The sequence below is a fragment of the Thalassophryne amazonica genome, chromosome 11 (genome assembly GCF_902500255.1).
Source record: "Thalassophryne amazonica chromosome 11, fThaAma1.1, whole genome shotgun sequence".
NCBI classification, from domain to species: domain Eukaryota; kingdom Metazoa; phylum Chordata; class Actinopteri; order Batrachoidiformes; family Batrachoididae; genus Thalassophryne; species Thalassophryne amazonica.
The window spans coordinates 68,321,847-68,344,464 of NC_047113.1; the positions used below are offsets into that span (position 1 = coordinate 68,321,847).

A 22,618-nucleotide genomic window follows, 5' to 3' on the forward strand; every position below is an offset into this window, starting at 1 on the left:
TGCCGAGATATCGTTTTCTACCAGAGAGGTAACATATCGAAGCTACGGAGTGTATCTTTTTGGATTGTGCTAGTTTGTGGATTACTGTTCCAACGAGAGGTGGAGGTAACTTCCCTGCTGTTCGGAGTCCTGGGTGCAAACGCGCCCCCATCTAACTGTCCTTTGTTCCTCGCCAGCAGTACCAGGTCCGACACGCGGAGGCAGTGGCCACCTGGGAGTTCGGGACTTGGCGGCTCCAGTATTCCCGGGGTCCTGTGGTGGAGGAAGCCGTGTGGTTCCGGTCTTACCTTGGAGAGGTGTCTCCTATCTTCGAGCCTGCCCACACGACACTTTTGTGAATTGACTGTTGTCCATTGCTGTGATTGGTTGTATTCGTTGTGCACATTCACAACAGTAAAGCTTTGTTGTTTTGACTTACTCCATTGTCCGTTCATTTGCGCCCCCTGTTGTGGGTCCGTGTTCCTACACTTTCCCAACATTCCCCCTTTGAAAATAACTAAAATAATTTTAATGCATTTGAGCCTTGTAAAACATCCCCAAATCATTCTAAATTCTGAATATATATATATATATATATATACGAGGTCTGTCCAAAAAGTATCGGACCTTTTATATTTTTTGCAAAAACCATATGGATTTGAATCACGTGTGATTGCATCAGCCAAGCTTGAACCTTCGTGCGCATGCGTGAGTTTTTTCACGCCTGTCGGTTGTGTCATTTGCCTGTGAGCAGGTTTTGAGTGAGCACTGGTCCACCCCTCTCGTCGGATTTTTATTGCGAATAAATGTCTGAACAATTTGGAGCTTTGCTGCATCAATTTTTTTCCAGAAACTGTGAGAGACCTCCAGCTGGACACCATTCGGAAAATTTAGATGGCTTTCAGTGACGATTTTACAGGGATTACACAGATTAAGGAGTGCTCCAGCTGGTTTAAAGACCGCCCACAGCGTCTGAGAGCGCGGCGTGCTCCGAGCACCGATCGACAAGCTCAAACCCCGCTCAAACAACCAGATCATTTCCAATGTGAAGGCTTTGTTGATCCGGGACGTCGTCTAACTTTCACAAAAAAGGCAGAAGGCATGGACATCAGCACTTTTTCGGCACATTCTACTGTTACAGGAGTTTTTTTCATGGAAACAGAAGTGGAGGATTGCGCCACCATGCCGCTCATGGCGCGGGACAAAACCTCCTCTGTGTTGGTCTCACAGGACGGCTTTCAGGTGGCTTTCAGATGGCTTCCGGTTGCTTTTCAGTCGTGTGAGTATCTGAGAAATGTGCATGAGCTGGACATGCCCCAACATGTCCTGTGAGGCTTCATCACAGCGGTGCTTTGCGCCATGTGGCTCTGCCGCGATGCGCAGAGTTCCTCCGCATGTCTGTCTCAATGTGCTGAAAAAGTGCTGATGTCCACGTCTTCCGTTATTCCTGTGCTAGTCAGACGACATACCGGATCAAGACAGCGTCCAGTTTAGAAATGAATGGCACATTCCACTGTTACAGGAGTTTTTGTCATGGAAAGAGGAGCGGAGAAACTCCGCGCGTCGCGGCGGAGCCGCATGGCGCAAAGCAACACCGTGATGAAGCCTCACAGGACATGTTGGGGCATGTCCAGCTCATGCACAATTTCTCGGATACTCACACGACTGAAAAGCAACCGGAAGCCATCTGAGCCACCTAAAAGCCATCCTGTGAGACCAACACGGAGGTGATTTTGTCCTGCGCCATGAGCAGCATGGTGGCGCAATCCTCCGCTTCTCTTTCCATGAAAAAAACTCCTGTAACAGTAGAATGTGCCGAAAAAGTGCTGATGTCCATGCCTTCTGCCTTTTTTGTGAAAGTTAGACGACGTCCCAGATCAACAAAGCTTTCACGTTGGAAATGGTCTGGTTGATTGAGTGGGGTTTGAGTCTGTCGATCAGCGCTTGGAGCGCGCCGCACTCTCAGACGCTGTGGGCGGTCTTTAAACCGGCTTGAGCACTCCTTAATCTGTGTAATCCCCATAAAATCGTCGCTGAAAGCCTTCTAAATTTTCCGAATGGTGTCCACCTGGAGGTCTCTCACAGTTTCTGGAAAAATTTGATGCAGCAAAGCTCCAAATCGTTCAGACATTTATTCGCAATACAAATCTGACGAGAGGGGTGGACCAGTGCTCACACAAAGCCTGCTCACAGGCGAATGACGCAACCGACAGGCATGAAAAAACTCATGCATGCACACGAAGGTTCAAGCTTGGCTGATACAATCACACGTGATTCAAAACCATATGGTTTTTGCAATATATATATATATATATATATATATGTATATATACAAACAGACATGTATATTTTATGTGTACATAATGAAATATATAAAGTAAAAGAAAAAAGTTTTATTAAGTGGTCTTACCTTAGAAATAGACGAATGCGGTTTACGGAGGTGGAGGTTTGCGCACACTGTAAACACAAACTAAAGTTAAACTGTAGATCATTAAAAGGATCATACAGACGTAACTTTAATTGTAAACTCGCAGGTCTTTGGATAAAAAACCTATCCAAAACCTTTCAAAATGTTGCAGAAATGTGAAGGACAAGTGTCATTAAAAAGTGCTGAAACACGACCAGTCAGTGAAACAGCTTCTTCTCCTCTGTTATTATATACGTCCTCCGTGGCATTTTTTTTTCCAGAATAATCCAGTTTTGTCACAGTTAAACACTTGTTGCAGGACATCGCCTTCCTTTGCAACAAGTGCAGCAAAATCCGCTACCTTAACGTCCACACTCCCCTTCTCTCTGAAGCACGACCTGTAAAGCCGTGGTCACAACCCGCCGTACTTGCACGTGCGTGCAGTCTACTTGCAAAAATGTGGGCTAAATTTGGAGATCCGTACGTCGTAAGTACTGCCTCAGTACGAATTTAGGAGCACGCAGACCACACCGTAGAGGTTTTAGTGCATGCAAACTTTCACTGCGGTCAGGCTGCAGATTCACCAGCAGTACAGATGACGCACGTTGTGAGTACTGCCTCAGTACGGATTCAAAGCAGGCACATTTTCATTCATTACTATTGAATTAACCAAATCCGTATGGAGGCAGGAGGCTACTCACCACATACTATGGAATTAAATTGTAGGTATCAGATCTTGAAGATTGTGATACACATATAAATTAGAATTAAGTTGAAATTTAAAAAGCTGGTAATCAAGTGTGTAGTGACTATATTCCTCTATCAGTCTTTCACCCTTGTGTGACTTTTCACAAACTGATGAGCAGCTCGATAACCTGAAGCGCGCATTAGCCAAGTTCGACTCTGTGAAGCATTGCTTCATTTCGCTTCACTTTCAGCAGAGCGCAAAGTCACAGAGCGGTTGTCAAATTGGTTTTGTTTAAGTGTAGAAGCAATGAAACCATTAAATTGCCTCAGTATGAATCGTCTGCTGCGTATGTCAACTCTCTTTATCGTTACACTCCTAGAGACGTGCGTTGAAACGTAGTGGCCGTGGCATCCGCAGAGAAAACGTACGGCGAAAAAAAACCACACGGTGGGTTGTGAATGGCGCTTTACTCAGATTTCCGCTCGTATTCCAAACAAAAATATGGACCGAGCGACAGCTCGTATTTAAAAAAAACTCATATGTTGAGGTTCCACTACAATTGTTGACATTGTTTGTTTGGACCCGGAAACAGATTTATCACGTGATGCGTTACGTCAGAGCTTAACAACAGGATAAGGAGCAAATGCGTTCTGGTGACAGACTATATCAACATGCCAGCCCTACAACTGACCACACCTCATTTTGAGATCAACATGCCAATATGAGCACAAGTGATTTTGTGATTTAGAGCAGTTTCCCAATCCTGGTCTTCGGGACCCAAAGAACTGCACATTTTCCCTTTGTGCCTGATCTACTCAGGTCAGAATAGTCGGGTGTGTTCAGGTGAACACATCTGATACAGCTCATAGGGCCTCATGTATCAATGTTGCACACTTGTGGCGTAAATTTACGGCGTAAACTTGGAATACACCAAAGTCGCCGTGACATGTATCAAGCAGTGCGTACCTGCCCATTTCTGGCGTACGCCTGACGTGATCTTGATAAATGTGGCGGGTGGAAACGATCGTAATTATAATAAACACACCCATAAATATTCAGACTCCGCTTCAGACACACCCTCATTTTACGACATGGAAGCCGGGAAGACGGAATGAAAAAGAACTCCACCAATCACGACGCATGCCAATAGAGCGTTAAAAGCGGCCGTCGTATCAATTGTTTTGTAGTATATAATCAATAAAGTGTTACAGTGGTCCCTCATTAATCGCTGGAGTTACATTCTAAAAAATAGCCCGTAATACGCGAAACCGCGATGTAGTCAGCCTTATTTTTTACAATTATTATAGACGTTTCAAAGTTGTAAAACCCTCACTACACAGTTTATACACTTTCTCAATCAGGCATGAACATTTTCTCACTTTTCTCAAACAAATGTTTGAGAAATAAAAATAGAACGTTTTCCTATAAATAATTATGATGGCATTTAGAACCATGAATTAATTTTAACGATCAACGAACGAGGTCGGACACATAAGAAATTATTAATAGTGACTCACCAGTATTTCACAGATCGGGCCTCTGCGTCCTGGCGCTGCGCCTTTTTCCACTCACATCTTGCTGCAGCAGGTGTTTGTTTCCGTGTGACAAACACAGTTATGAGTAGTTGTTGGCGCTCTTTTCTCTTCTGGGCAACAAGATTCTTATAAACAGATACGCAGAACACAGAACACTGTTAAAAAAAAAAAAAGCATGCAAAATACTCCTCGAGACTCCGAGGCCACGACAGGTGAACGGCGTTATAGCGAGGGACCACTGTATTCTCTTTTCACATGTCAATAATTCTTGACATGTGGATATTTGCTCGCTCAATTAATAAGACACGCCTAATCTGTCAGATTTCTTTATTTTTTAAATGTATTTCTGTATTTATTTTATTGTGACAACCGAATGGAGACGACAAAACCTGGTTGCAGTACGGGCGAATTAAGGGAATGATGAAACTACAGTTGTTATTATCAATTTCATAGTCTAAAATGATCACACCACATGAAGTTAAGCGCAGCGCTGCTCTGACTCCAGGCTCGAAGTCTGGAGAAAAAGGCGAGCAGCGCTGTAGCCACGGATCGTGCTCCATAACAATCCCGCAAAGGCGGGATTTGTATTGATTATTATGTAGTATAATCAGGAAAGTGTTATTTATGTAACATATGCATTGATTTGTATGATGGCACTGTTTATCATGTTGATCACCTTCATTTTTATGTGGATTCCAGCGCTGGTTCATTTTGGTGTATAATTTATACCACCTCTCAACCTGGTGTATATTTTCAGCGCAGCGTACGCCAACGACCACATTGATAAATGCCAAGTAACGCAGCCATTTTGGCGTACACCCCATATACGCTCAAATATCGCCGTACGCAACATTGATACATGAGGCCCGTTGTGTGCAGGTAGAGCAGGGAGAAATACAAAATGTTTGGGTTTGGGTCCCATGGATCAGGATTGGGAACCACTAAATTAGCGGGAGCAAACTGACAACCTTGTCAAGAGGAAACTAGCAATCACACTTGTGCTGGGCTTTGTGCTGGGCTTTGCGCTTCTTTGCGACGTACGATACGGCTTATCATGTACGCTATATCAGATTTGTTATCAACAATTTATTATAACCAAAATCATAATTAAGTCACATTAATATCTGGTTTGAAATCCATTTCAGAGGTGATTTTGGTGACATACAAAATCAGTCTGTAATATTGTGTAAATAATGAGGGCAAGTACTGATCAAGTAGTCATCTCAGTCCATGATCTTTATTCACACTGTGCAAAAATAAGGAAAATATGTGCTACAGTAAAAAACAAAAAAAAAAAGGGGAACACGTTTCTAAATTACTACACCAGATACCACATGAAAAGTACTGAGAGAGAAATGACAGATTATGGAGTAGAAACTGGTTTTGGTAAGATGCATCACGGTCAGCCCTCCTCATGGTATTTGTCAAGTATTGATAGATGACTCAGAAATGTTATCAATAAAACTCATCCTGATGGATGGTCACCTGAAGGTTCGATTCGTCAGCCTCAACATCAACAGTTGTAGTCTGTTTGTAACTTGTTGACCGCACTCCATTTTCCAGTGTTTGAGATCAAATTATTTCCAACCCGAGTGCTCTGTCATTTGTTTTGCTGTGCTGAGACAGGGAACCTTTCATGTGGTTTGCTTTCCTCTTTTCCTCAGTAGGTGTTAGTGTTTTACTGTTTGCTCTCACCATGGAAGCCTACTGATTGTTGCATGTTTTTCTCTACAATCCTTTAACTTGTTTTTTTCTTCCCCTGCAGTGGCAAACATTCTGTGGCGAGAAGAAGGTATGTCTGGACTGTTTCTCCTCTAACATTCATTAGACTGAGTTAATTGAATTTTTGTAATTGGGTTACTGAACTGTGACGAGAGGGATTAAATGATTTGCTTCTCATATAGCAGTTGGTGTCTAATTTCTGATGTGAATGTTCTCACTGTATTTTTGACACCTTATCTGAGGTATGTAACGGGGCTGTTGTTCCCCTTCCAGGTCTTGGAATTGGTAACATGTTCTACGTCTTCTATGAGGATGGCATTAAAGTTATCCAGCCGGTGGCTTGTGAAATACAACGTCACATTAAACCCAGTGAGAAGCTACTGGGCCTGCAGGTGAGTGCACACAAACAGAAATTGGTATTTTTAATTTTATTTTGTCACTGCTTTATTCTGAAGACACCGGTACATGTTGAGATGAAACACATTTCTTTCAGGGCTCAGGCCACAGTGAAGTATGTTTGGAGTTCATTGTGCAATGCCACCAGATAGAACAATGATGCCTCACATTGCATGACCAGTGAAATAATCTCATTTGAGATCCATTAAACAGTGATGCACTGTCCAAGTCCTACCACATCTAAAATGTTTAGATGGAAGTTAAAGACTGATGCACACTTCATCAGATGTAAGACATCAGATATTCTACTTTTAGAGACAGTTGAAGACTGCTGCGTTTGATGCCAGTTGGATGGTGTGCACTTAACAGAACTTACCCTTCCAACAGCAGTGCCTTTATCACAGTGGGCCTCATGTATCAATGTTGCGCACTTGTGGCGTAAATTTACGGCGTAAACTTGAAATACACCAAAGTCGCCGTGACATGTATCAAGCAGTGCGTACCTGCCCATTTCTGGTGTACGCCTGACGTGATCTTGATAAATGCGGCAGGTGGAAACGATCGTAATTACAATAAACAAGCCCATAAATATTGAGACTCCGCTTCAGACACACCCTCATTTTACGACATGGAAGCCAGGAAGACGGCAATGAAAAAGAACTCCACCAATCACGACGCGTGCCAATAGAGCGTCAGAAGCAGCTGTCGTATCAGTTGTTTTGTAGTATATAATCAATAAAGTGTTACAGTGGTCCCTCATTAATCGCTTGAGTTACATTCTAAAAAATAGCCCGTAATATGCGAAACCGCGACGTAGTCAGCCTTATTTTTTACAATTATTATAGATGTTTCAAAGCTGTAAAACCCCTCACTACACAGTTTATACACTTTCTCAATCAGGCATGAACATTTTCTCACTTTTCTCTCGTGTGTAAACACTCTCAAAGTTCAAACCTTAGTAGGAAAATAATACCAAACTGTTTTCAGGTTTGAGAAATAAAAATAGAACGTTTTCCTATAACTAATTATGATGGCATTTAGAACCATGAATTAATTTTAACGATCAACGAACGAGGTCGGACACATAAGAAATTATTAATAGTGACTCACCAGTATTTTACAGATCAGGCCTCTGCGTCCTGGCGCTGCACCTTTTCCCACTCACATCTCGCTGCAGCAGGTGTTTGTTTCCGTGTGACAAACACAGTTATGAGTAGTTGTTGGCGCTCTTTTCTCTTCTGGGCAACAAGATTCTTATAAACAGATACGCAGAACACAGAACACTGTAAAAAAAAAAAAGGGCATGCAAAACTGCACTAAATACTCCGCGAGACTCCGAGGCCACGACAGGTGAACGGCGTTATAGCGAGGGACCACTGTATTCTCTTTTCACGTCAGTAATTCTTGACATGTGGCTATTTGCTCACTCAATTAATAAGACACGCCTAATCTGATTTCTTTATTTTTTAAATGTATTTCTGTATTTATTTTATTGTGACAACTGAATGGAGACGACAAAACATGGTTGCAGCACGGGCGAATTAAGGGAATGACAAAACTACAGTTGTTATTATCAATTTCATAGTCTAAAATGATCATACCACATGAACTTAAGCTCAGCGCTGCTCTGGCTCCAGGCTCGAAGTCTGGAGAAAAAGGCGAGCAGCGCTTTCTTTGCAGTCAGCGCTGTGGCCACGGATCGTGCTCCATAACAATCCCGCAAAGGCGGGATTTGTATTGATTATTATGTAGTATAATCAGGAAAGTGTTATTTATGTAACATATGCATTGATTTGTATAATGGCACTGTTTATCATGTTGATCATCTTCATTTTTATGTGGATTCCAGCGCTGGTTCATTTTGGTGTATACTCTCGACCTGGTGTATATTTTCAGCGCAGCGTACGCCAATGACCACATTGATAAATGCCAAGTAGCGCAGCCGTTTTGGCGTACACCCCATATACGCTCAAATATCGCCGTACGCAACGTTGATACATGAGGCCCACTGTGTGCACAAAAACCATGCACATGCCCTTTCCCCACACATGAACTGGCATTTCTAAAGGAAGGCTGTGCATACCTCATGCACACTTTAGACCATAAGTACGTACTTTTTTCAGAGGAAGTCGAGCCTGATATGGTGTCATAGAGCTTGCATTTCTTACTAACATTTAAAAAAAGTGTTTTTCTTCATACACAAATACCTGTGGTATATTATTATTTGTGTAGTAAAAATTACTATTTATTTAGTTGCTATAAATAGTTGCAGCAGTGTATAATAGTCATGTGTGACCCTATGGTCACATTAGCTGCAAATGATGCCGACAAGCAGTTGGTTTTGTCACTTGATGGGTGTTTCCAGGATGTGAGCACTCACATCTCTATAAGACCTGTAAAGGCCTTGAGGCCCATTGCTTATCTCTGGATTCCTTAGCATCAACCAGATGAGAGTCTATGACTCCCCCTGGATAGGACTCCAGTCTGGGGCAGGTTACTTCCCCAGTCGAGGCCAGTACCCATTTGCAGCTGGGTGGACTGAAATCATGTAAATTATGTATTTTGTCATTTGACACAGGCTGGTAGTGTGAGGGGGAGTTGAACCAGTGTGTGCTTATTGGCAGGTCAGCTCCTTATCTACTCAGCTAGCTCCTCTACATCTCTGTCAGATGTCTTGTAAATCAATTCAGAAGTGTTATCTGCTTACAAAAGATTTAGATTTAGAAGTGTTTATTTCTCAGTAACATTTATAAAATATATGAGAAACATTAGATTTTTAGCTGTAATATTGGCTTGATAGCTGTAGCACTGGACATGATGTGACATCACCAGAAGGTTTTCTAGAAGTGTCAAGGTTCTGCTAAAGTTATACAATGGCCTAGCACATGGTACATGTCTGGCACATTATGCCATCAAGGGGATCACTACCATCACCTCCCCTATGTCTGTCTTAATGTGAGGTCACCACTAGACTTAATGTGAGGTCACCACTAGACCATCACCTAGGGAGGTGATGGTCTAGTGGTTAAGGTGTTGGGCTTGAGTCCAGAAGATCATGGGTTCAAATCCCCGCCTGACTGGAAAATCACTAAGGGCCCTTGGGCAAGGCCTTTAATCCCCTATTGCTCCCGGTGTGTAGTGAGCGCCTTGTATGGCAGCACCCTGACATCGGGGTGAATGTGAGGCATAATTGTAAAGCGCTTTGAGCATCTGATGCAGATGGAAAAGCGCTATGTAAATGCAGTCCATTTACCATTTTACCATCAAATCATGCACTAGGTCACAATTTGTGGCAACCAAGATGTTCACTTTCAGGTTTGTCACCGTGACCTTCCAGGATGCACATCTGTAAAAGTGAGGACAGGGTTTAGTTTTTAACTTTATCACAGTGTTGAATCACCTAAACACATGATAAAGCATGTATTCTCTGCAAGGCCAGTAACCACAACCTCAGTTTTCAAAAATAATGAATTCAAAAGTAGAAAATTAGATGATATTCATCTTTTACTACAACCAAACAGGACTCAGGCTTTGTATGTATTGAACACATCACCATTTTTGTCAGTAAATATATTTCTAAAGGTGCTAATTGGCAGGAAATTTTTGCTAGCTGTCTGTAACAAATAAAGTAATCCACTGATCCAAAGAAACCAAAATGAATAAGTACAGAAAGTAAATTACGTGTAATAACATTGAATGACATCGGGAAAAAGTATTGAACATGCTTACTGGAATGTATTTAATACTGTGTAGAAAAGCCTTTGCTGGTAATGCAGCTTCAAGGTGCCTCCTATATGGAGAAACTAGTCCCATGCATTGGTCAGGTGTGATTTGGCTCATTCTTTTACACAAACAGCTTTTAAATGTTGAAGGTTCTTTTGGTACCTCTTGTATGAACTCTAATTTTTAGTTCTTTCCATAGATTTTCTATTGAATTCAAGTCAGATGATTGGTTGGGCCATTCAAGCAGCTTTATTTTCATTCTGTGAAACCAACTGGAGTGTCCTTGGCTCTGTGTTTTGGATCATTGTCTTGCTGAAATGTCCACTCTTCTTTCATTTTCATCTTCCAAATAGATTTTTGTCAAGAATGTCTTGTTACTTTTTCCAGTCATCCTTCATTCAATTATATGAAGTTTGCCAGTGCTAGATACTGAAAAACAGCGCCACACCATGATGTTCACACCTCCAAACTTCACTGTTGGTATGGTGTTTGATGTGCAGTGCCACTTATACTGAGTATTATGGCATCCAAAAAGTTCAGTTTTGATCTCATCTGACCAGGCTTTATTCTCCCAGTACGTCACAAGCTTGTCTAAATGTCATATGAGCTTCAACATGTTTTTTTTTTCTGCAGCAACGGAATCTTGTGTGGTGAGTGTGCATGCGGGCCATTTTGATTGAGTGCATTACTTATTGTTTTCTTTGAAGCAATTGTACCTGCTTAGTCCAGGTCTTTCTGAAGTGGTCCTTGGATCTTGGACAACTCTTCTGATAATTCTTTTCAGTCCACTGTCAAAAATCTTGTGAGGTGGTATGGTGAAATGATGTTCTTTCCACTTCCGGATTTTGGCCCTAACAGTGCTCACTGGAACATTCCGAAGTTTAGAAATCCTTCTGTAACCAATTCCATCAGTATGTTTTGCAACAATGTTTGCCAAGATCTTTAAAAGAGCTCTTTACTTTTTCCCATCATGAGATGTTTCTTGTGTGACACTTTGATATTGAGCCACCTTTATATAAGCCATCAGTTGGGACTGAAACTGCTGATATTAATTTGCCCTGACAAGGGTGAGGACTGTTTTCTAATTATTGATAGATTTCAGCTGGGGTCTTGGCTTTCCATGTCTTTTTGCAACTCCCTTTCTTCAGGTGTTCAATACTTTTTTCCTGTGTCATTTCACATTATTACACATAGATTAATTCGTGGACATCTATGGATTGATTTCGTTGTATGTGTGGATTACTTGGGTTGCTACCAACATCTGGTGACAATTTCATTTCAATAACACCTTTACGGCCCCTTCCAACACCTCGTACATGTGTCGCTACTGCCTCAAATGCCTTGTACACCTGTTGTGACAACTATTTGTGCATACCAGTGGCTGAAAGACAGAGTGTGCACTGCGAGAGCCCATTCAATCCACTCAGTGGTTTGGCTTTATAAAAGATAACTTTTCAGTTGGCTGATTAGCTGTTATCAAAGCTAACTTTTTGGTTAGCTGTGCCCACCACTGTATAAAATAACAAAAAGCAGCATTATAAAGGATTTAACAGTGAAAGTAAGCAAAAACATGCAGAATTGGAAAATGGGTGATCAATAGTCACATGCTCGTGTGTGATTGAGTTTTATAGAAAGATTCCCAACAAACACAGGAAAGCTTTGTGATGTGAGCTAATGTGCTTAATTTAATTCGACAGACCACATGCATTCAGACAGGGTTACACCTTTCCAGACACACTGCTTCCTGAATAGCTGTTTATCGCTAAAGCTTTCAAGTAGCAAATATTCAAAGCGGGTCTCTGATAGATAAGCTGTTAGATTTACACGTGTTCTCCACTGGACACTTTCCTCTCAGCTGCCTTTCATCCAGGAGCCTGTGCTGATTGGATAGCTGTTATAACATAAAGTGATGCCATGAATGCTCAGCAGTCAGCAGAGTGTTCCTCTGAGAGGTGTGTTTGTATTAGGCTATCAATCACTGGGAGCGTCGTCGTACCATTTCCATCTTAGGGAATTGTTGAGTGAACACATGAGCTCAGTCCTCCCTGCATGCCTTTCTCGTTTTCTGCGTTGTACAGGAGTATTGATTGATTTGTTTATGGTAATCACCCAACCAATCCATTATCTTTAACTATGCTGAAGAGTGTTTTACTGAGATATATCAAATATCAGGGAAAACACTGTGATGCCCGGTTATAGTAATACCAACTATGGATTATAGTTTCCTTTGTGTGTGTGTGTGTGTGTGGTGGGGGGTGGGATTATAAACATTTTTTCTTACTGCCAGGATTATTATTCTTGCTGTGGAATGAAAAATGTGTTGTTGGAATGGGTTCTGTGATAATAATAGTAGTAATAATAATAATCAAATGTCAAGTACGAGGTCTGTTAGAAAAGTATCCATCCTTTTTTTTTTGCAAAAACCTGATGGATTTGAATCAAGTGTGCTTGCATGAGCAAACCTTGAACCTTCGTGCGCATGCGTGAATTTTTTCACGCTTGTCGATTGCGTCAGTTGCTGGCAAGCAGCCTTTGTGTGAGGTTGTGTGTGGTGCTCTCTGCGGATTTTCATTGCAAGAAAAATGACGTAACGACTGGAGCAGCGCCGCATCAAATTTTGCCAGAAACTGGGCGACAGCCAGGTGGAAACCATTCGGAAGATTCAGACGGCTTTTGGTGGCTTCTCAGTTGTGTGACTATCCGAGAAATTGTGGAAGAGGTGGGCATCATTTTTCGGAGTCCAGCATGTCCTGTGAGACTTCAACATGAAGTTGCTTTTGCTCCGCCGTCAGCATCTTCGGCACGAATTTCGCCACCACTGCCTTCATGGCCAAATCTTCTGTCACAGTGGAATGTGCCGAAAAAGTGCTGATGTCCACCTCTTCCGCAATTTCTCAGATAGTCACACGATGGTCCTGCATCACTACAGCGTTCACTTTGGAAATGATCTGGTCATTTCAGCATGTTGATGGCCGACCGGAGCGTGGCTCGCTCTCCACCGTTGTGCGGACGTCTTTAAACTGGTTGTACCGCTCCTTAATCTGTGATGCCTAAAGCATTGTCACCGAAAGCCATCTGAATCTTCCGAATGGTTTCCACCTGCCTGTCACCCAGTTTCTGGCAAAATTTGATGCGGCGCTGCTCCAGTCGTTCCGTCATTTTCCTTGCAATGAAAAACCATAGAGAGCACTACACACGACCTCACACAAATGCTGCTTGCCAGCAATGACGTAATCAACAGGCATGAAAAAATTCACACATGCGCATGAAGGTTCAAGGTTGGCTCATGCAAGCATGCTTGATTCAAATCCATCAAGTCTTTGCAAAAAAAAAAAGGTCGGATACTTTTCTAACAGACATCGTACAAATAAAACAAGCACCAGCAGATATAATTAAAATAAAATTATATATATATATATATATATATATATATATATATATATATATATATATATATATATATATATATATATATATATATAATCACAAAATTAATGATAAATGGGTGGAAATAAATATGTTTTAAGATGTGCCTAAAAAGACTCAATAGAAGTGGACTTTCTAATATGAACAGACAAACTATTCCACAAAGCAGCACAGTAGGCCAAGGATCTAAAGCCTGCTGACTTCTTCTTAACACTGAAGGCCCAGAATAAGCCCACATCCTGTGACTGCAAAACGTGAAGGCACATAATGTTTACCAGGTCCAATAAGATATATGGGCCATAACCTTTAGAGTCTTATATATCAGTAGGCAAACCTTAAAATCTGCTCTTATCAGCATGGGGAGCCAAAGGAGGGAAGCCAGAACAGGTATAATGTGCTTTATTCAAAACTCTAGCAGCAGCATTCTGAGTCATCTGTAGACATCTCACACTCTTATTTGATAATTCAGGCAGTTTCTTCTGCAAATGAAGTGGAAACATCAGCATGATTAGGAAATAACAAAACCCTCAATCAGTGTCCTCATGTAACATGATATACATATTTTTTACATCCTCTTTTTTCATTTAGAATGTGTGACATCAAACAGACTACATACTCCTGTCTTTCCAGCCTGGTCTGACAGGGGTTGCTCAGCTACTGTCTAATGATTTACTGTAGGGAGGTGTTGTTCTACAACTTGGTAAAGAGCCCCAGTGCCCTATCTTGCAATGCTAAATAAAGTAGTAATAATAATACACTCAGTTATTGTCATCACAATCTAGGATCAATTTCTGGCTCATCTCTAAAATCAGTTCACTTGTTCACATTCCCAAAATTACTTGTACAAACGTTTTCATTCAAACTCACCGATAACTTTGTGAGTTATTCTATCCACAGTCAACTAATAAACAACCCAAGTTAAAAAGCAAAGGATCCAAGCACAGGGCCAGTTCAAAGTGCTTTGTAAAGACACAAGAGGGCAATCAACTCTATTTAACCGCCATGAAAGAGGATAAGAATGCAATTACAGAAAGACAAACAGCATAAAATTTTAGAAGGTGCACAGTTAAAAAGTACTGGAGAAGTAATAAAAAAAAATAGTGCCCTCACACCTTTGGGCAATGTGGTAGGAATTAGGGACCATTATCTGTGGAATAACTCATTAGGACCTTCTGGCTTACATCTGGTGCAAGTGTTACTATTAGTTTCCATCTGATGCATGCTATATAAGATGAACGAGTACTTGCACTCTTCTGTGCAACAGCGTGCAAGTTGGTCTTAAAAAATGAGGTGTTAAAAAGGCTCAGTGATGGTGCAGTGCTATCGTGAGGCAACATAGACCAGTAAGAAAATGGTTTGCAGTCAAGCACAGCCCATTTGTATGGTGTAGGGGGATGAGGGAGGGATGAGGCGGAGTGACCATGCAAGGTGTAGTGCTTTTGCAACACAGTGGCAGAAAAAATCAATATAGTGGTTTGTACCAATTTGTTACCATAGCTTCTTCTTACCTGGGTTTACAAGCTGGCTACAGTGTCCTGGTGCAGTGGGAATGGGGGTAGGGGAAAATTGTCTTTGCCAGAAAACCTTTCACTTCTGAATACACCATCTGTATAACAATGCACCAGATGCTGCTGCTGCACCTGTTTCATAAAGATAATGACAAATGGTTTAATACTGCATTCCAGAAAAATGGGATGCCAAACATGTCCTACTTGGAGTGTATTCGGTCTGATCTCAAAGTACTCTAGGCAACCCAAATTGAAAAAAAAAAACATCCACCATATGCTAATATTTGCTTTGACCGACAGCAGAACAAGTTGTATTAAATGACCGTGTCTAACGTCTCTACATCTGGATTTAGTCCTCAAGCGCCGTACTGTGGCTTCCCACTGCTCCTAGTGGTTGGATTTTGTCTAACTGTAATTAGAATCAGTTAAATCCAGAGGACAGATTTCATTTTATGCACATACAATGGCAATAAAGGCCCTTATTATTATTATTATTATTATTATTATTATTATTATTATTATTATTATTATTATTATTATTATTATTATTATTATTCAAATTCAAAGGATTCAAGGATTCAAAAGAATTTTATTGTCATATGCACAAAGGAACATGTTCCCTGCACAATGAAATGTGTTTACTGCATTTAACCCATCCTAATTGCCAGTTAGGAGCAGAAGTCACCTTTAGGCGCCTGGGGACCAGCTCCAGATGTATATCCTGCCTTAGGTCAACAGCAGGGCTGAGCAAACCATGACCGGCCTCATGACGACAGATGACACACACATAACACACAACACACATAAGTCAGCCCGGTACATGAACACATATTAAAAGCACACACAAGGTAAAACTTGGGAAAGAAAAACCTTCATTGCTGCTGCATTGAATCATGCAGCAGCAATGCAGGAAAAAACCCATCAGCACAATGAACAATGATCACACACAACAACAGGACGAGAGACGACGACCAAGATTTGTAAGAGTCCAGTTATCAGACAGAATACCCGGAGGCCGCCTTTAGGCGCCATCAACGGCCTTGTTTGTCCATTCTGGAGGGAGGAGGGGCCCAGCCCTGAACAGTCCACTGTCCACAGTCAACGTCAGAGCTGGAGAAGCTGAGGGCGGGGGGAGACCAGGGGAGTGAGGCATGAGCATTGTTCTTCTCCAGGAGGTTTTAATCACAGCGGCCTTGAAGTGCAGCTGTGTTTTGGGAAGCCGAATGAAAATCCAGATTGGCAGACGCCTGAAAGATTCCACAGTCTGAGACAGAGTGGCTTTCAATACATCTGAATTAGGAGAGGAGATGTGGTCATTACTGACGATCAATGCGGTTTTCCAGTGCAGCCATTCTTCCGGAGATGGTATCCAACGCGCGGTTAACACCCGCCGACTGAGCTGACACTGCCCTTCCAATCGAATCATTCATGCCGCTTCCACTTTCTTAATTTTCCGGTAAACCAGCGCTATGCCCGCTCCACACAGCAGGAACCCGGTCACCACCATGCCAAATATATACACATCTTTGACGTCCTCCACAGACAGCGTGTAAAGGCACATGACCTGCCATTTCCTCCAACTGTCCATCACGTAACCCATCACATGTGTCCCGGCAGGACAGGTCGGGTCCTCCGCTCCCGAGTGTCTTGTAGAAAAAATAGTGTCAATTGCATTCAGAGACCACTTTAACAGATCCATTTTTGCTGTTTCCAGAAGAGCAAAGCTGGCAGCCTCACAGACAACACGCCACAGAAGCAGGAAAGTTAAGGTGGGAGGGAGAAGAGAAAAATGCGACTGTCTCAGCCGAGAGCAAGGAGGCAAAAAAAAAAAAAAAACAATAATATCAATAAAAAAATAGTTTATAGTCTATTAGTTGATGTTTTACCGTTCAGTGTGCATCTCCATGGATGCCACCATCCTGGTGAAGTCGGTGTGAATCGAATTGTGTTATGTGCCGACGCGGGTTGAGGAGCGGACCTGCGTCTGACTGAACCCAGCGCTAAATAACCAGAAAGCGGTTCCAAAAACAAAACATTTATTTCCCTTTCCATGCAATAATTGTGTACAACATAATATATAGCTTGTCTGGCGGAGTGAAGGACGGCGCACTCTCCAGCGCCCAAAGGGATCGAAGCCCGGCGCTTCTGGACTCAAATTCACCGCCAAACACCCCCCAGGTGGACACGACAAACTGACTCTGTGAAGGATAGAAGAGGTGAGGTAAGTCAACAGCTACAACTAATATCCTTCAAAGGCACACGCTATCAGCAACACATTTTTTGTTTCCTAATTGCTTGCCTCTACTGGTGGTTGGCTCTCACTGCGGTATTGTATCACTTCCTGTTCCGGAGCACAGCGGTGTTTTTCTGTATCTGTTAGCTGTTTAATCTGCGCAGTTAGATTGATCTAGTTATCTAGATTACGATTTGTTTCCCAGTGTAATCTTTACGTGCCTTAACTAAAGCACTCCTTCTGCTGAATCACCCCTAAATTATTTACACATTAGTCACTTTGCGTGTTTTTAGGGATCCGCTAGCTTAGCGTAGCTACTAGCTCTTAGCCGATTTAGCATGGCGGCTTCTCCTGTCTCTCCCGCACTTTTCTGCTCTGGGTGTGAAATGTTTAGTTATTCCTCGGCCTCCTTTAGCAGTAACGGTACTTGTAATAGTGTAGCGTATTCGTAGCTTTGGAGGCCAGGGCTGGGCGAATTGGAGACTCGGCTCCGCACCGTGGAAAATTCTACAGCTAGCCAGGCCCCTGTAGTCGGTGCGGACCAAGGTAGCTTAGCCGCCGTTAGTTACCCCCTGGCAGATCCCGAGCAGTCGGGAAGGCAGGCTGACTGGGTGACTGTGAGGAGGAAGCGTAGCCCTAAACAGAAGCCCCCGTGTACAACCGCCAACCCGTTCACATCTCTTAACCGTTTTCCCCCACTCGACGACACACCCCGCCGAGGATCAAACTCTGGTTATTGGCGACTCTGTTTTGATAAATGTGAAGTTAGCGACACCAGCAACCATAGTCAATTGTCTTCCGGGGGCCAAGCAGGCGACATTGAAGGAAATTTGAAACTGCTGGCTAAGGCTAAGCGTAAATTTGGTAAGATTGTAATTCACGTCGGCAGTAATGACACCCGGTTACCGCCAATCGGAGGTCACTAAAATTAAACATTACATCGGTTGTGTAACTTTGCAAAAACAATGTCGGACTCTGTAGTTTTCGCTGGCCCCTCCCCAATCGGACCGGGAGTGACATGTTAGCCGCATGTTTCTCCTTGAATTGCTGGCTGTCTGAGTGGTGTCCAAAAAATGAGGTGGGCTTCATAGATAATTGGCAAAGCTTCTGGGGAAAACCTGGTCTTGTTAGGAGAGACGGCATCCCTCCCACTTTGGATGGAGCAGCTCTCATTTCTAGAAATCTGGCCAATCTCTTAAATCCCCAAACTGTGACTATCCAGGGGTGGGACCAGGAAGCCAGAGTTGTAGTCTTACACACCTCTCTGCAGCTTCTCTTCCCCTGCCATCCCCTCATTACCCCATCCCCGTAGAGACGGTGCCCTGCTCCCAGACCACCAATAACCAGCAAAAATCTATTTAAGCATAAAAATTCAAAAGAAAAAATAATATAGCACCTTCAACTGCACCACAGACTAAAACAGTTAATGTGGTCTATTAAACATTAGGTCTCTCTCTTCTAAGTCCCTGTTTGGTAAATGATATATAATTGATCAACATATTGAGTTATTCTGCCTAAACAGAAACCTGGTTACAGCAGGATGAATAGTTAGTTTAAAATGAGTCAACACCCCCGAGTCACACTAACTGTCAGAATGCTCGTAGCACAGGCCGGGGCGGAGGATTAGCAGCAATCTTCCATTCCAGCTTATTAATTAATCAAAACCCAGACAGAGCTTTAATTCATTTGAAAGCTTGTCCTCTTAGTCTTGTCCATCCAAATTGGAAGGTCCCAAAAACCAGTTTTATTTGTTATTATCTATCGTCCACCTGGTCGTTACTGTGATTTTCCTCTGTGAATTTTTCAGGACCTTTTGTCTGACTTAGTGCTTAGCTCAGATAAGATAATTATAGTGGGCGATTTTAACATCCACACAGATGCTGAGAAGACAGCCTCAACACTGCATTTAATCTATTATTAGACTCTATTGGCTTTGCTCAAAAAGTAAATGAGTCCACCCACCACTTTAATCATATCTTAGATCTTGTTCTGACTTATGGTATGGAAATAGAAGACTTAACAGTATTCCCTGAAAACTCCCTTCTGTCTGATCATTTCTTAATAACATTTACATTTACTCTGATGGACTACCCAGCAGTGGGGAATAAGATTCATTACACTAGAAGTCTTTCAGAAAGCGCTGTAACTAGGTTTAAGGATATGATTCCTTCTTTATGTTCTCTAATGCCATATACCAACACAGTGCAGAGTAGCTACCTAAACTCTGTAAGGGAGATAGAGTATCTCGTCAATAGTTTTACACCCTCATGGAAGACAACTTGGGATGCTGTAGCTCCTCTGAAAAAGAGAGCTTTAAATCAGAAGTGTCTGACTCCGTGGTATAACTCACAAACTTGTAGCTTAAAGCAGATAACCCGTAAGTTGGAGAGGAAATGGCGTCTCACTAATTTAGAAGATCTTCACTTAGCCTGGAAAAAGAGTCTGTTGCGCTATTAAAAAAAAGCCCTCCGTAAAGCTAGGACATCTTTCTACTCATCACTAATTGAAGAAAATAAGAACAACCCCAGGTTTCTTTTCAGCACTGTAGCCAGGCTGACAAAGAGTCAGAGCTCTATTGAGCTGAATATTCCATTAACTTTAACTAGTAATGACTTCATGACTTTCTTTGCTAACAAAATTTTAACTATTAGAGAAAAAATTACTCATAACCATCCCAAAGACGTATCGTTATCTTTGGCTGCTTTCAGTGTTGCCGGTATTTGGTTAGACTCTTTCTCTCCGATTGTTCTGTCTGAGTTATTTTCATTAGTTACTTCATCCAAACCATCAACATGTTTATTAGACCCCATTCCTACCAGGCTGCTCAAGGAAGCCCTACCATTATTTAATGCTTCGATCTTAAATATGATCAATCTATCTTTGTTAGTTGGCTATGTACCACAGGCTTTTAAGGTGGCAGTAATTAAACCATTACTTAAAAAGCCATCACTTGACCCAGCTATCTTAGCTAATTATAGGCCAATCTCCAACCTTCCTTTTCTCTCTGCAGAGGAATGGTCTATTTGAAGAGTTTCAGTCAGGTTTTAGAATTCATCATAGTACAGAAACAGCATTAGTGAAGGTTACAAATGATCTTCTTATGGCCTCGGACAGTGGACTCATCTCTGTGCTTGTTCTGTTAGACCTCAGTGGCTGCTTTTGATACTGTTGACCATAAAATTTTATTACAGAGATTAGAGCATGCCATAGGTATTAAAGGCACTGCGCTGCGGTGGTTTGAATCATATTTGTCTAATAGATTACAATTTGTTCATGTAAATGGGGAATCTTCTTCACAGACTAAAGTTAATTATGGAGTTCCACAAGGTTCTGTGCTAGGACCAATTTTATTTCACTTTATACATGCTTCCCTTAGGCAGTATTATTAGACGGTATTGCTTAAATTTCATTGTCACGCAGATGATACCCAGCTTTATCTATCCATGAAGCCAGAGGACACACACCAATTAGCTAAACTGCGGATTGTCTTACAGACATAAAGACATGGATGACCTCTAATTTCCTGCTTTTAAACTCAGATAAATCTGAAGTTATTGTACTTGGCCCCACAAATCTTAGAAACATGGTGTCTAACCAGATCCTTACTCTGGATGGCATTACCCTGACCTCTAGTAATACTGTGAGAAATCTTGGAGTCATTTTTGATCAGGATATGTCATTCAAAGCGCATATTAAACAAATATGTAGGACTGCTTTTTTGCATTTACGCAATAGCTTTTTTGCATTTACGCAATATCTCTAAAATCAGAAAGGTCTTGTCTCAGAGTGATGCTGAAAAACTAATTCATGCATTCATTTCCTCTAGGCTGGACTATTGTAATTCATTATTATCAGGTTGTCCTAAAAGTTCCCTAAAAAGCCTTCAGTTAATTCAAAATGCTGCAGCTAGAGTACTGACGGGGACTAGAAGGAGAGAGCATATCTCACCCATATTGGCCTCTCTTCATTGGCTTCCTGTTAATTCTAGAATAGAATTTAAAATTCTTCTTCTTACTTATAAGGTTTTGAATAATCAGGTCCCATCTTATCTTAGGGACCTCGTAGTACCATATCACCCCAATAGAGCGCTTCGCTCTCAGACTGCAGGCTTACTTGTAGTTCCTAGGGTTTGTAAGAGTAGAATGGGAGGCAGAGCCTTCAGCTTTCAGGCTCCTCTCCTGTGGAACCAGCTCCCAATTCAGATCAGGGAGACAGACACCCTCTCTACTTTTAAGATTAGGCTTAAAACTTTCCTTTTTGCTAAAGCTTATAGTTAGGGCTGGATCAGGTGACCCTAAACCATCCCTTAGTTATGCTGCTATAGACGTAGACTGCTGGGGGGTTCCCATGATGCACTGTTTCTTTCTCTTTTTGCTCTGTATGCACCACTCTGCATTTAATCATTAGTGATCGATCTCTGCTCCCCTCCACAGCATGTCTTTTTCCTGGTTCTCTCCCTCAGCCCCAACCAGTCCCAGCAGAAGACTGCCCCTCCCTGAGCCTGGTTCTGCTGGAGGTTTCTTCCTGTTAAAAGGGAGTTTTTCCTTCCCACTGTAGCCAAGTGCTTGCTCACAGGGGGTCGTTTTGACCGTTGGGGTTTTACATAATTATTGTATGGCCTTGCCTTACAATATAAAGCGCCTTGGGGCAACTGTTTGTTGTGATTTGGCGCTATATAAAAAAAAATTGATTGATTGATTGATTGATTCAGGTCTGACTTTAAGCTTTATGTAAATGAGCAGCTTCTCACAACAGGTGGAGGATCATCAGTCCACACGCCACGGCCGTGAGAAGCGAGCTGCACAATTCTCATCAATGTTCAAATATACTGCGTAACAAAATACCAAATTACTATTAACACTTATTCATACAATCAGTCACCTCTGATGTGTGCTGACAGCATGTGTCCCTCACCCATCCTCCTTCACAGGCACGATGTGTCAAACCCAGGCGCGGTCCTCAGCGTCTCACAAACGAACGTCACAAGGTCGAGTTCCCGGC

General features: G+C 42.1%; 1 protein-coding gene across 6 annotated transcripts in view; it reads left to right on the plus strand.

Moving 5' to 3' along the window:
* fstl5 (follistatin-like 5) overlaps positions 1-22,618 on the plus strand; it is a 661,980-nt gene that overhangs the window by 545,618 nt on the left and 93,744 nt on the right. For all 6 annotated transcript variants that reach the window (XM_034182069.1, XM_034182072.1, XM_034182073.1 and 3 more), the window contains 2 exons: positions 6,375-6,401; positions 6,605-6,723. In XM_034182069.1, coding sequence (XP_034037960.1) covers positions 6,375-6,401; positions 6,605-6,723 — 146 coding nt within the window. The remainder of the gene's footprint in view (positions 1-6,374; positions 6,402-6,604; positions 6,724-22,618) is intronic.